Raw genomic sequence first — 12,026 nt, 5'->3', positions numbered from 1 at the left:
GACCCCTCCCCACCCCCCCACCCCCCAGTATAATTAGTATATAAACATGTAACTGAGCGTCAACATGTTTATAAATTACAGTGAAGTGGACTCTGTCTGTAACATGAAGCCACTGTGTGATGATGATGCTGACGATGATGAAGAACAGTGCTTATTGATGTGTCTCTGTATCACACTAACATCCCTCTCCCTCATGATTAGAATCATATATAAACCAAACTCCATTCACCACATGTTGAATATTTCAGCTCAGGCAGATTTGAGCCATAACTGTTCAGGATCTGGATCAGGCTGGTCCTGGTTCTTCAGAGCAGAGACACGTTCAGCCACTGCAGGAGAACCACATCAGGCTGTTAGATTTATCTCTGAATAAACAGACCTCTTATCTACCTTCATCTCCATGTGTATCTGTGGTCACGAGTCATGTGACCTTCATCATGTCTGTTCTGCCTCTGATGCTGAAACAGCTTCTCACCTCTAAGAAGTTCAGCTCGATGGTTCCTGAGTCGTCTTTGTCCAATGTGTTGAACGTGTCTGTGGACAGAAAACAGTTCTCATCACCATCATCATCATGAAGTTGAAGGACTGGTTTGTGAGGACAGTGGTCTGTAAGCACTATGTAGTTTGAGAGGACTACATTGTTTGTGAGGGCTACATGGTTTGTGGGGACTATGTGATCTATGTGGTTTGTGAGGACTTGAAGATGTGGGGTCTATAAGGACTCACTGAACATGGTCTCCAGACGAACCAAACAGCCCACAAAGTTGTCAAAGTCGATGGTGAGATCTGGTTCACTGTAACGAGCCACTAGGACCTGATGGAGAGGATTATTGAGACTGAAACCTGAAAACCACAGAAACCAGAGCCTGATTAGACACTAAACCAAGGACCAGCAGCAGAGGTCAAACCAAAGGTCAACATCAGACCTGGTATTCTATTGGTTGGGGAATTTCACAACAATGTGAGAGTGAGATCAGAGGTCTCATGAGGAGGAGGACTCAAACTGAAGCAGCAACAGTTAATCTGAGTCCAGACAAACAGGTCTGAGCAGCAGGGGCTGTCTAAGACGAGGGCAGTGAAGTATGGTCTAAAAATGACACTAAAGAGAAATAAAGTTAGCAAAGATCCTCCATATTCAGCTGCCTGCTTCACCTCACCCCTGTACACCCTCATCTTATTATTATTATCATTTCCTCTCGTTGGTTCCTGCAATGGTATCCCTCATTTTATTTTACAGTTAAAACCCTGCCTGTTGTATGTTGATATTATCTGTATTTACTTCTTATTTTAACGTTATACTACTTTAACACCAAAGCTCCTCAGAACAGGAGACAATGACTGTGACGGTTGTTTCCAGTAGTGAAGCTGAAATGTTGAACAAACACAGACTCGTCTTCATCCTCACTCTGCAGGAATAAAAACATTGTTTTTGTGTTTTACCAGCTTCCTCCACAGCTGTCCTCATCTCTGTGGTGCTCATTGTCCCTGAGTTATCCACGTCCTTCTGACGGTAAATATTCTGTCACAACAGAGAACAACAGGTCAGCAACAGGCAGCAGATCCCTGACAACGTACAGTCGTTCTGGTTAATAGTTTCTGAGGATATTTCTGGCAGCATGGGGGCAAAAAGAGCAGCCACAAAACCACAGTAGTTGGTGAAGTGCTATATATTATACATTGGTTTGTTTTTAGGATTTCCTGCCTTTCTGATCTGGTTCCTGGTGACCTGGGGGTCTAAATATAAATACAGCGGCCCTGGTTTGAGTTGGGTCAGGGCCTTCATTAGGGACAGTTGTAGCTCAGCCTTAACTTTCTGTCAGTTAAAGAAACATCTGTCAGGGATGATGTTTGTCTCTGACTAAAACTCACCAGGTAGTTCTCAATTTTGGTCCACAGCACTTTGAACTCCACCAGACCCAGCTTCCCGCTGCCATCTTTCTGTAGCAGATGTTCAGGAAACATTCAGACAACCTCACATCTTTTCTGTTTGCTCACCCTGACATGATTTTACTCCACAGGCTCCACAGTGTCAGTTCACATCACATGAAATGACCCCGACAGGTCAAAGGGTTTAAACCCACTTTGTGTGAAGGATTTATTTCTTTGGCTCCATCTGGTGGTGAAATCAAAAGTGAAACCACAGAGACTGAACCATCAGAATTAGTCTGTCATTATAATCTTTTTTCCTCTCCCTGCACATTTGTTTAATTTTCTGTCATTTGTTTCTTCAAAATGTTTTATCCAATCAAAATAAAACCCACAGCTTTTCGGTGATAGGAAGATTTAAAAAAGAGAGAATATTTGAAAAGTTACTTAAATCAATTGTCAAAATAGATGATATTTGATTTTCTGTCAAGTAATTGATAAATAGTTTTGGTTCTAATCAGAATGATTTAAAGGTTCTGTAAATGAGAACTGGTTTTCTTCTCCATGTGTCAGTGACTTGATGCTACATAATGTTAATGTCTGTTTTCATTAGGGAGGCTACAGTAGCATGCTAACATTATCTAACTTCTGTTAGCAATATAATGAATGTGTTCAGTAAATGATGCTATTGCAAGCTAGCTAATTGTCACAGCAATGCTAGCATGGGCTAATGGTTGTGGTTGGATTGTTTTTGTTGGTCTCGTGTTCACAGAGTAATTCAGTTGTGTTTCTTGTTGTGTGTTTAGTGACACTTTTATTTGACTTCATAAAACCTCACTGACTGAGAAAGTGAGGGTTCATTTACAGAACCTTTAATCAAGTCAACAGTTAGTCACAAATGTGCTTCTGGGTGAATTCATTTAAAAGGAGCTGTACTGAGGGCTTATTCTCTGTGGTGGAAGGATACGTCCAGCAGGTTGACCATGTTGCGACACGTTGTGAGACTGAAGCCACTGGTCTGGATGTCAGATCCTGTCAGAGACAAACAGACTGACAATTACTTCAGTGTCTACAGGTGAATCCTGTCCACACCTGAACCTGAACCTGAGATCATCATCAGCAGGTGTTTTCTTACGTCTGGTCACCACTTTGTTGAGGATCTTCTGCAGCTCGAAGGCACTGATCTCACGGTCCTGCAGCAGAGGAACACTGTCAGTTTAAGGTCAGGCAGGTGTTTAATCCTTTAACATCGGAGCCTCAGAATGTCCGCCAGGTGAAATTACCGTAATGACACCTATATGCCTAAAGCGCAAGGTCTTAGCTTTCAGAAACCGTCAGAATTTTCCTGCGCAAATGTGCCGTCGACGACACACTCGTTTTTAAAGGGTTAAATGAGTCAGGTGAATGTTGATGTCAGAGACTCACCCCTCCTGCCAGCTGTCCAAACAGACCCCTGAACCGATCGTCCACATCGTCCTCATCAATCTCAATCTGACACCAGACAAAAACATCATCATCATCATCATCATCATCATCATCATCATCATCATCATCATCTGGTGACTTGTCTCTTACCTTCTCCACTCTGGACTCAATGGGGTCGTCCAGCTCTCTGCAGAACAAACACAGACTCGATTACTGAAACACAGCTGCAGTTCCTCTAACATCAATAGGTCACATCTGTATTTATCAAACAGACTGCAGGTACAGTTTGTGTCATCTGTGCGATTGCCTGCAGCATCTCTGTCCCTGTTTTTATATTTCATGGAGGACGGAGCAGAAAACAGGCTGATTGTGTGGAAGAGTCTCACTGTGCTGAGTCTGCTGCAGAGAAACCTACTGAAAGTTGGCCTGTTTCTCGGAGAAGACTCGGACACAGAAATCTCCGTTATTGTGCGGCTCGAAGGTGGACGGGACAATCAGATATTCTCCTGGCGGCAGACAGAAGCGGCTGCAGACCTCTCTCAGGTTGATAAAGGTTTCGGAGCGAGCGGCGGAAGCATGACGCAGGAAGAAGTTCCTGTTGAGGTGGACGCTCCTCTGACCGGAGAACTGACAGAGACATGAGACAGTAGCTTCAAATCAGATTGAATATTCAACAGAGAATAACGTGACAATTTTTTTTTTTCTGAAAAACAAACACTGAGCAGCAGGAATGAGCTGATGAGGCTGATTGAAGATTGATCAGTGAACATGTTGAACCTCGTACCTCATCAGGAACCTGAAACAAAAGAAGAAGAAGATTCAGACAGATTCACCACAACTTTGTCAAACCTTTTGTCTGTTGGTGCCTGTCACCTCCCTTCAGCTTCCTGCTGCATTCTCATTGGTCACTGCTCATCCCCCACCTCAGACTCAAACCACATTTAGACTGAAAACCACTTGGTTCCTTAGGAGCTGAACCTGCCCTGACCGCACATGTATTACTTTTAGCTACTGACTCTGTGAGACTTTGGGTGGAGAGAGGTTTATGATGTGCGACAAAAGACTCTGGAACCAAACCAGGTCGTTAAGGTTTTATGATCCACCTCAACCTTTCGCCCATCAGGACACTACGACCGCCAAAGTATCAATGGACAACATGAATCCAATTCATTCCTTTAATCATTGTGTATGGGCCAGTGTGGGTCACATGACCCTAAAGGATGTGACTGCTGGACTGTTTGTACTGACTGTACGATGTTAGCTGTGAGCTAGCTCGTAGCGCTGTGATCAGCAGAAACTCCACTTCCTGTTGTTTCCCTACATTCTCTCTCCTGTTTCCTCTCATTTATGAAGCAGATTCATAAGGATGAATGAACTGTCGAACTGGAAACCTCAACGTATCAGGGTTTAAGTCTTAGAGCTCAACAATTTGTCAAAGAGGCAAACGGCTCATCTGAGTCACTGTTGTCAAATTAATCTCCTCACCTCATAGATGGCGAAGCCGATCGTGTGCATGTCCTCTCCCATCTTCCTCATGCGTCTGCGGTTCTTCTGGATCAGACCGACCACGAAGCTGCAGCCGGCCTCGCCATCATCCGGGTCGTCGTCCTCCTCGTCCAGCTTGATCACAAACTGAGGGTTTGTCCAGAATGTGTCTGTGGTTACAAACAAGAGAAGCTGAGCAATGATCTTAAGGTCACAGAGCCTGCTGAAGGTCTTGAGGGAAGAAAAACCTGGTCGCAGTACATGTGGTGGTCCTGCAGGACATTAGAGCTGTAAAGATTGTCACTGGACCTGCTGTCAGTCCAGCAGGATCACTCACTAGGATAATTCCTGCAGCCTCCAGCAGTGGATCCTCTCCTCCAACTGCCCTCGAACTTGGACAGAGCCCACTTAGAGAAGCTGTCGTCACTCAGAGCATCAGGCGTCAGGTTACAGATCTCCAGCCGGGAGTAATGTCGCAAGAAGTCAGAGAAAGACATCCTGCAAGGAAGAGCACAGGGTGTCACTTCACCCACCTCACCATGATCTTCAGGTGGTTTGAAAAAAAAGGAGGGAAAGATTCACCAGAACTCTCCGTCCTCCGAGCGATGGCTCAGACGCTCTCTGTCGTCATCGCTGATGTAACGCCACTGCATCGAACTGTCAGAGCGGAAACATCAGTTAGACACTTTACACACACAAAGAACCAGCAGTCAACACAACTGTCCCAAGTTTGGGAACTACAGTTCCCATGACGCTTTGTGATACTATTACCAGCAGCTATGATCAGCTGTAATCAGTGATCAGCTGTGATCATCATGACGCCTCTGGATCACTGTGATACTGGAGGAAACTTAAAAACAGGAGGATTCTCAGTGAAGTTCTGCAGCCTCTCTTTCTCTAGAGCTTTATTGTGGAGGGACATCAGAGATAACGACATTATCAGGAAGTGATGTCACACTGAATCAGATTAACATGTGGTTCAGGTCCGACAGGAGGAGGAGTTTCGAGCGAACCTCCAGCATCAGTCTCAAAGTGTTCAGAGTGATCAGTCTGTGAAACAGTCCATCAGGGGTCAGAGGATCAGTCTCCACCCAGCTGAGGCAGACACCAGGGAGGGGCCAGGTGACAAAACAAGCTAGTGGGAGCTCGAGGCGTTAACATGATACCTGAACAGGTAACTCAGTAAGTCACCTTATCATGTTATTCAGTTTGTTCAGGTGCTGCTGGAAAACCACTTTCAGTCCCTCACATACTGTATTCATGTACTACTGTGCTTGTAGTACCATTAAAGTACCCGTGTACCTGTACGCCCTAGTATGTGTTACAGTAGCCATGATGTAGTAGTTGGTCTAATGACTCCCACACCTGTCGGGGTTACCTACTCATCACTCCAGGCTCCGGTCCACTCCACCTGACCCCAGGGATTCCGGATCCGGATCAGCTTTTCATTGTCACCACGGTACTCCACCTGCAGCCAATCACATGCAGAGCAGACCACAGAGTTACATATGATTGGATGACAAGTCTCCCATTCACTTCTAAGGAACCAGTAGAGGTGAAGCCCCGCCCCCTTCAGGTCAGTGAACACCTTAAACATTTTAACACACAACAACTTAGATTTTATCAACAACTCCCATGAGGGACTCCTTCTACTGCTAATACTCATGGGTAATGTAGTTTCCAGAATGTGATAAACTACTAAGGAATGACATAAAATCAGCTTTCAATGATTTTTAATATATAGACATAAAACCATGTTTCAGCTGTTCAGACTGAGCAACTCCTCTGTGGTGGGGGCGGGGCTCTGCAGGGGTGGGGTCTCTCACCTCTGCTGCACCTGTCACAGAGTAGGCGTGGCCTTTCACCAGCTTCTGAGAGGTGACCGCCTCTGAGTCAGCCGAGCTCGTGATCTGAAATCAATTTAAAATGAGATGAAAAATTAAACAATGAATATAAACAAATCGGTCGGTGATTGTGTGTTTTTGAAACTTATTCCAGGGCTGCAGCTCAGTATGTCATCCCTGAGCTCAGTGTAGCTGTTGCGTTTCTGTCACCTGTCCTGCTGGATAACTTGGATAATAATAATTATAATAAATAATAATACATTTGGTATTCCCTTGTTAACAGTGGGCATGCAGCAGACAAAACCAGTACTGCTTCTGGTCTTCATCTGTGGCACAGGTGTGTTGGACATGTTGTTATTTTAGTCTTTAATTTAAATGCAACAAAAAGCTGCTAATTATTCATTTGTTTTTATTATAAAACTTGGTGAAAGTTACTTTTGGAACATTTTCAGCTCTTTTTACAACACTGTGGTAAAACTGATTACTGATCATTTTGGTCACTATCATCATGATATTAAATGTTTATACTGTTTCATCTCTATAATGGACCCATGTTAACAGCATCGTACAGTCACCATGTAGTACGTACATGAAGTACCCATGATCTACTCTTGAAGTACACATTTCATACTTCCTGTAATACTAATGTTTAGTGCTAAACGCTTCCTGTTCGTACTCATTTTTAGCTAAGAACTGTTTAACAATTTAACAGAAACGATACAGGTTTAGAAAAGTGTCCTCTCACAGTCCCATGGTCTTACATCTATGGAGCAGCCCATCAATGATCCTCGGTTCACAGCTTTCTGGATGATGTGGAACAGATGTGGACTCGGTTGACTCAGGTTGTGAACCTCAGCGATTCCACCGGTGAAATCCTCGAAGCCCTCGGTCGTCGATCCTCCAGACAGAGCCTCGTAACATCCATTCACCCTGCAGCAACATCACACATCAACGTCTGAGAACACCTGAGGACTCGACACGACTAACTCTTTGACAGGTGTTTACAGGAAGTAAAGAAGATTGTTTCTCCTGCTGTGTTCACGTCTCACACTCACAGGTAAATAGATTTTCATTATCTGACTGTGACAACAACACAAAAATAAACACAATGTGAAACACAAAACAATATGAACTGCATATGTTGTTGTTGTTGTTGTTGTTGTTGTTGAGTCCAGGTTGATGAACTGAATTGAACACAACAGATATTTTAACTTCAGTATCTGCTGCTGAGATTTTCACAATATTTTATAAAATAGCAAAAAACGTCTCATTTTCTCCAAAAAAAAATCATGATTCCAGTCAGATCAGACAAACCAAGTCCAGCACCACCAGGGGGTCTGAAGCAGTAAATACTGGACCAATGAGGATGAGTCGCTGTGACATCAGTTCACCTCTAAACTGTATAGGCTGCATTCAACATGAACATGTTTCAATACGTTTATAAAAGTTCACAACAGTGAGATGTGATTCCACTCAGAGTCGTGTGTGTGTGTGTGTGTGTGTGTGTGTGTGTGTGTGTGTGTGTGTGTGTGTGTGTGTGTGTGTGTGTGTGTGTGTGTGTAGCAGCAGGGCGGGGTTCTCCGACTCTCCCTGTATAAATAAAGGTGAAGAATGCAGTGACATGTACCAACAAAAACCTGAACACACACACATCTACATGTCTCTCATCACCACAGCTGATCCCAGGTACTGGAGCTGAGTCACTGGTCATACTGGGAGGAGGATGAGGCCATAGATGGTCAAACTTATGTGGACAGCCCCACATACACTGTAGAGTACATGTGCTGTCTACTTTGTTCTGCCTGGTTTGTTCTTTGGATCCACTGAAGAGAACCTGACCACTGATCAGTGGTTCTCCGCTCGCTCCGCCACAGTCTAACCAGCACTCTTTGATGGGTTGTTGTGATCATTAATGTTCCCAGGGGTGCTTCTCTGTCAAAGTGGGGCTGGGGGTCACCTGGAGTCTGACCATCCATCAGGTCATCTCTAGTGTCACTGTCTGATGTGGTGAAATGGACCAGAAAAGTCTTCCAGCGAGACATGTTCAGGTTTTTACTGGTTTAGGTGAAAAGAGCTGCAGTATTTTTTTTATTAGACAAAGTTTCTGTGAAGCTGAGCCGAGCCGGTCCTCGGACTGTACTCTAGGTTCAGTCAGGACTAGAGTCTGGCTCCAGCAGTGAGTCAGTCCCCATAGACTCCAACTTTACAGCAGAAATAAACATGTTTACAGCCTGGTACAAAAACTGTTCATGACAACTGTACGGCTGAATTTTCTCATTTTAACACGAACACACTCACAGCTGCTCAGATGGACACAAGTGTATTTGTAATTTAAACAACGTGGACACACAACAATGTCGGTCTGAAGCTCACAGACAGTTGTGTTGTGCTTTGTGTCTTGTGTGAGACAGAGGCTTCAGTTTCAGGGTCTTACTTGGCGTAGGCCTTCTCCAGCAGAGCGCTCCAGAACTCCCTCCCCTCCGCAGAGTGGACGAACATCAGCTCTCCATCTTTGACCGGCAGACGGTCGTCGATCACCACGTCCACCCACTCCCCGAACTGCCAGAACTACACACACACAGTCTGTTCAGACACGGTTCTGCGTTCTGTGTTCTCTGCTGGTTCTGTGTTCTGTACCTGGAAGTGGAAGATTCCGGCGTACTCTCCTTCCTTGAAGCTCTGTCCATGTGGGACGACTCGAGCCAGAACTTCTTTGTTCAAGGTGAGGGAGGCGATGGCGGCGAGCAGCCAGCAGTCACCTGGGTGATGGACAGACAGGGGGCGGGGCTTGTCAAAAGTATCATATGAGTTTGGTTGTTTTCTGTTTGGAAGCTGACAGAACTCAGATGTCGGAGTGTCCTTAAACATATCATCAGACACAGCTGTATGGTCCTTTCCTGAAGAGCAGTCTGTCTGTGCTCTGATTGGCTGGACTCTCCCAGGTGTTGCCCTTTGTTACTATAGAAACTATTTCCCTCCTGAATTCATGATGACATCACAGTCAGTCAGCCGCCGCCCACCTGCCTGTCAGCATGTTTACTGTTTCTGTTGACAAGACAACACTGTAACCACACACACACACACACACACACACACACACACACACACAGATCCTGATTTGACTTCCAAATGCATCTCTGATGGTTTTGGGGTCAGAGCTGCAGCTCAGCTCAAACATGTTAATGTAGAAGGACCTGATCAGAGTCAGAGCACCTCCTGATGTGGTCTGACTCTGATCAGGTCTCAGCAGGAGTCAACAACATCTGTACACAGGTCTCAGGACATAGTAGTAGTACTACTACATAGTAGTACTAGGGCATAGTACCAGGTCTGTGTGTCAGCCAGTCTCCGCCCCTCTTCAGTTACTGGAACCAGTTCTTCCAGTCTGACTGGAGACTGGGAGAGAAACTGTGGCTTTGATCTGAGTCTGACTCAGAACTGGACAACAACAGGTACACACACTACACACAGACACACACTACACACTACACACAGACACACACTACACACTACACACAGACACACACTACACACTACACACAGACACACCAGCTGGACAGTGGCAGCAGCACGTTGTTGTCTCTTTGTGTGTCTGTTGTGTTGGTGTTGTGGTTCTCACCCAGAGCTCCCTGACAGATGTCGGTCCTGGTGGCTTCAGAGACAATGAACTCGGGGTCAGAGGTCAGCTCCTGCACAGGAAACAGAGATCAGCTGATGAGAGGTGATCTGGAACCAGAACTGGACTCTCCTCATCGTGGACCTCCAGCTGCTGGACTGATGCTGGTCTTTTTAAAATCAGATACTTGTCTGAGGCAAGGTCTAACTCCCACAGGGGTGTGTGTGTTGGGGTGGTGGTGGGGATGGGGAAATGAGGAGCGTGTCCCAGGTCATTGTTCTCTGCAGCCTCCACAGGTTCTTCTTCACCTGTCTGAGCAGGACTCTCCAGGTTTTTCTCCTTCAGCTGTGCCTGTCAGGCCAAAGCCTGCAGACATTCCCCAGGGCTGACACACAAGATTGAAATCCTCCAGTCTGTGTCCAGGTGACCAGGCCTCACCTGTCCAGCTCTGTGAACCTGAGATCCCTTATTAGGTCTCATCAGTCATTCATGAGGCAGCTCCACCCAATTCCACCCAGCCCCATTCATCAGAGTACTGTAGTCTCAGTGTGAAGGTGGTGCTGACTTCAGTCTCTGATCAAACAACTGATGAAGACTCAGGTCAGACACCAGGTTGTCAAAATAAAAGCTCCACTCACAGCAGGCTGAGCAGGAAGCTGCGGAAACCTCAAACCAAACTACATGTGTAAAACTTGAAATTTGAAACCCTCCTCTCTCACTAACAAACGACTTCATGTGCAGAAACAATCCTGACTTCATCTGGCAGATAAGACAATTATCGATCACTGATGAAGAGCTTGTTGCTGTTTTAATGTCAAACTTTTATTCTTTACTGATTTTTCCTTGAGTCAGCTGCGCTAAAATCGCTCTTTCCTTAACGCGCTTTGGTGAGGTGTTGTCAGGAGCGGGGTCAGTCCGGTTTGATTGATTACATCAGATAAACAAAGTCACTCAGAAAAAACTTGGATTTATTTGAACTACTTTTGTAAAATAAATAAACAAATAAATCAAACAAACAAACAAAAACGGTTTTTATAATGGAGTCTGGCTCCAGGACAAATTAAAACCGAACTTGATTATAATAATAAGTTTTCATCGTCACTGACCGTGGGTCTCCTCCAGGACACCCCCCGGGTCTTGTAGGAGCCCGGACCCAGCTCCTTGAAGCCCAGGGAGGAGGGCAGGGCCGGGAATGTCTCGTCCTGGAACGGCTGGCCGGTCTCGAAGCAGCGCTGCCGCAGAGCCTCGTAGTCCTGGTTCAGGTACTTCACCGCCTGGCTGTTGGTGCCGATGCCCTGGTTCTTCTCCCGGCTGTGCTGCAGGGTGGTCGCGATGCCCGCCATGATGGGTCTGGAGCCTGGACTCGAGGGTCTGGAGGGTCCCGGAAAGTTTTGTAAAGTCTGGAGAAGGGTTCAGGCTGCAGGTGTGATGCCAGGAAGGGAGTGTTCACTCCACTGGGACTTCAGAGACTGAGCCAAGAGGGACAGGTAAGGCTTCCGGTGAGTGCCTTCAAAATATAACGCTTATGATCGTCAGCTACAAGTTTTAAAGATGATTTTTAAAAGTTCAGGCAGATAAATTGAATTTAACATATTTTAACTGTGGTGACACATTTAAATGATACTGAGTGTTGATACAATAATAAAGTTTATTACAGACAGTTTTATTCCAAATGATCAGTTTGGTCTGTTTGTCTTTAAATGTTCAGCAAAGAAGCAGATTCACTGCAGAGCTGTTTACATGGAGCTTTACATCCTGCAGTCATGTGACTGACCAGGTGATCTCCTCCA

General features: G+C 45.4%; 1 protein-coding gene across 1 annotated transcript; it reads right to left on the bottom strand.

Moving 5' to 3' along the window:
* Nucleotides 1-8: 8 nt before the first annotated feature.
* On the bottom strand, nt 9-11,718 carry LOC139614725 (calpain-2 catalytic subunit-like). Its single transcript, XM_071472246.1, has 21 exons — nt 11,343-11,718; nt 10,240-10,309; nt 9,258-9,379; nt 9,055-9,188; nt 7,382-7,550; nt 6,603-6,686; nt 6,159-6,244; nt 5,359-5,433; nt 5,114-5,274; nt 4,777-4,946; nt 4,076-4,087; nt 3,707-3,918; nt 3,442-3,478; nt 3,292-3,357; nt 3,002-3,059; nt 2,834-2,898; nt 1,870-1,938; nt 1,441-1,519; nt 727-843; nt 476-534; nt 9-329 (listed from the first exon to the last, which is right to left on the bottom strand). Exons 1-21 carry the CDS (start codon nt 11,577-11,579, stop codon nt 306-308), a joined length of 2,106 nt encoding a protein of 701 aa, XP_071328347.1. The 5' UTR covers nt 11,580-11,718; the 3' UTR covers nt 9-305.
* Nucleotides 11,719-12,026: the final 308 nt, after the last annotated feature.

The sequence above is a fragment of the Trachinotus anak genome, unplaced genomic scaffold (genome assembly GCF_046630095.1).
Source record: "Trachinotus anak isolate AG129_WGS33_773 ecotype Australia unplaced genomic scaffold, CSIRO_AGI_Tana_v1 ptg000036l, whole genome shotgun sequence".
Taxonomy (NCBI): domain Eukaryota; kingdom Metazoa; phylum Chordata; class Actinopteri; order Carangiformes; family Carangidae; genus Trachinotus; species Trachinotus anak.
Note: the sequence above shows the minus strand (reverse complement) of the source record. Positions and strands in the feature narration are given on the sequence as shown.

Coding starts and splice junctions, on each gene's coding strand:
- LOC139614725 (XM_071472246.1), bottom strand. CDS start 11,579: ATGGCGGGCATCGCGACCACCCTGCAGCACAGCCGGGAGAAGAACCAG. Junction 9,380..10,239: donor CATCTGTCAGGGAGCTCTGG/GTGAGAACCACA, acceptor TCCATCACCCAG/GTGACTGCTGGCTGCTCGCC. Junction 3,479..3,706: donor GAGAAACAGGCCAACTTTCA/GTAGGTTTCTCT, acceptor TTTGTTCTGCAG/AGAGCTGGACGACCCCATTG.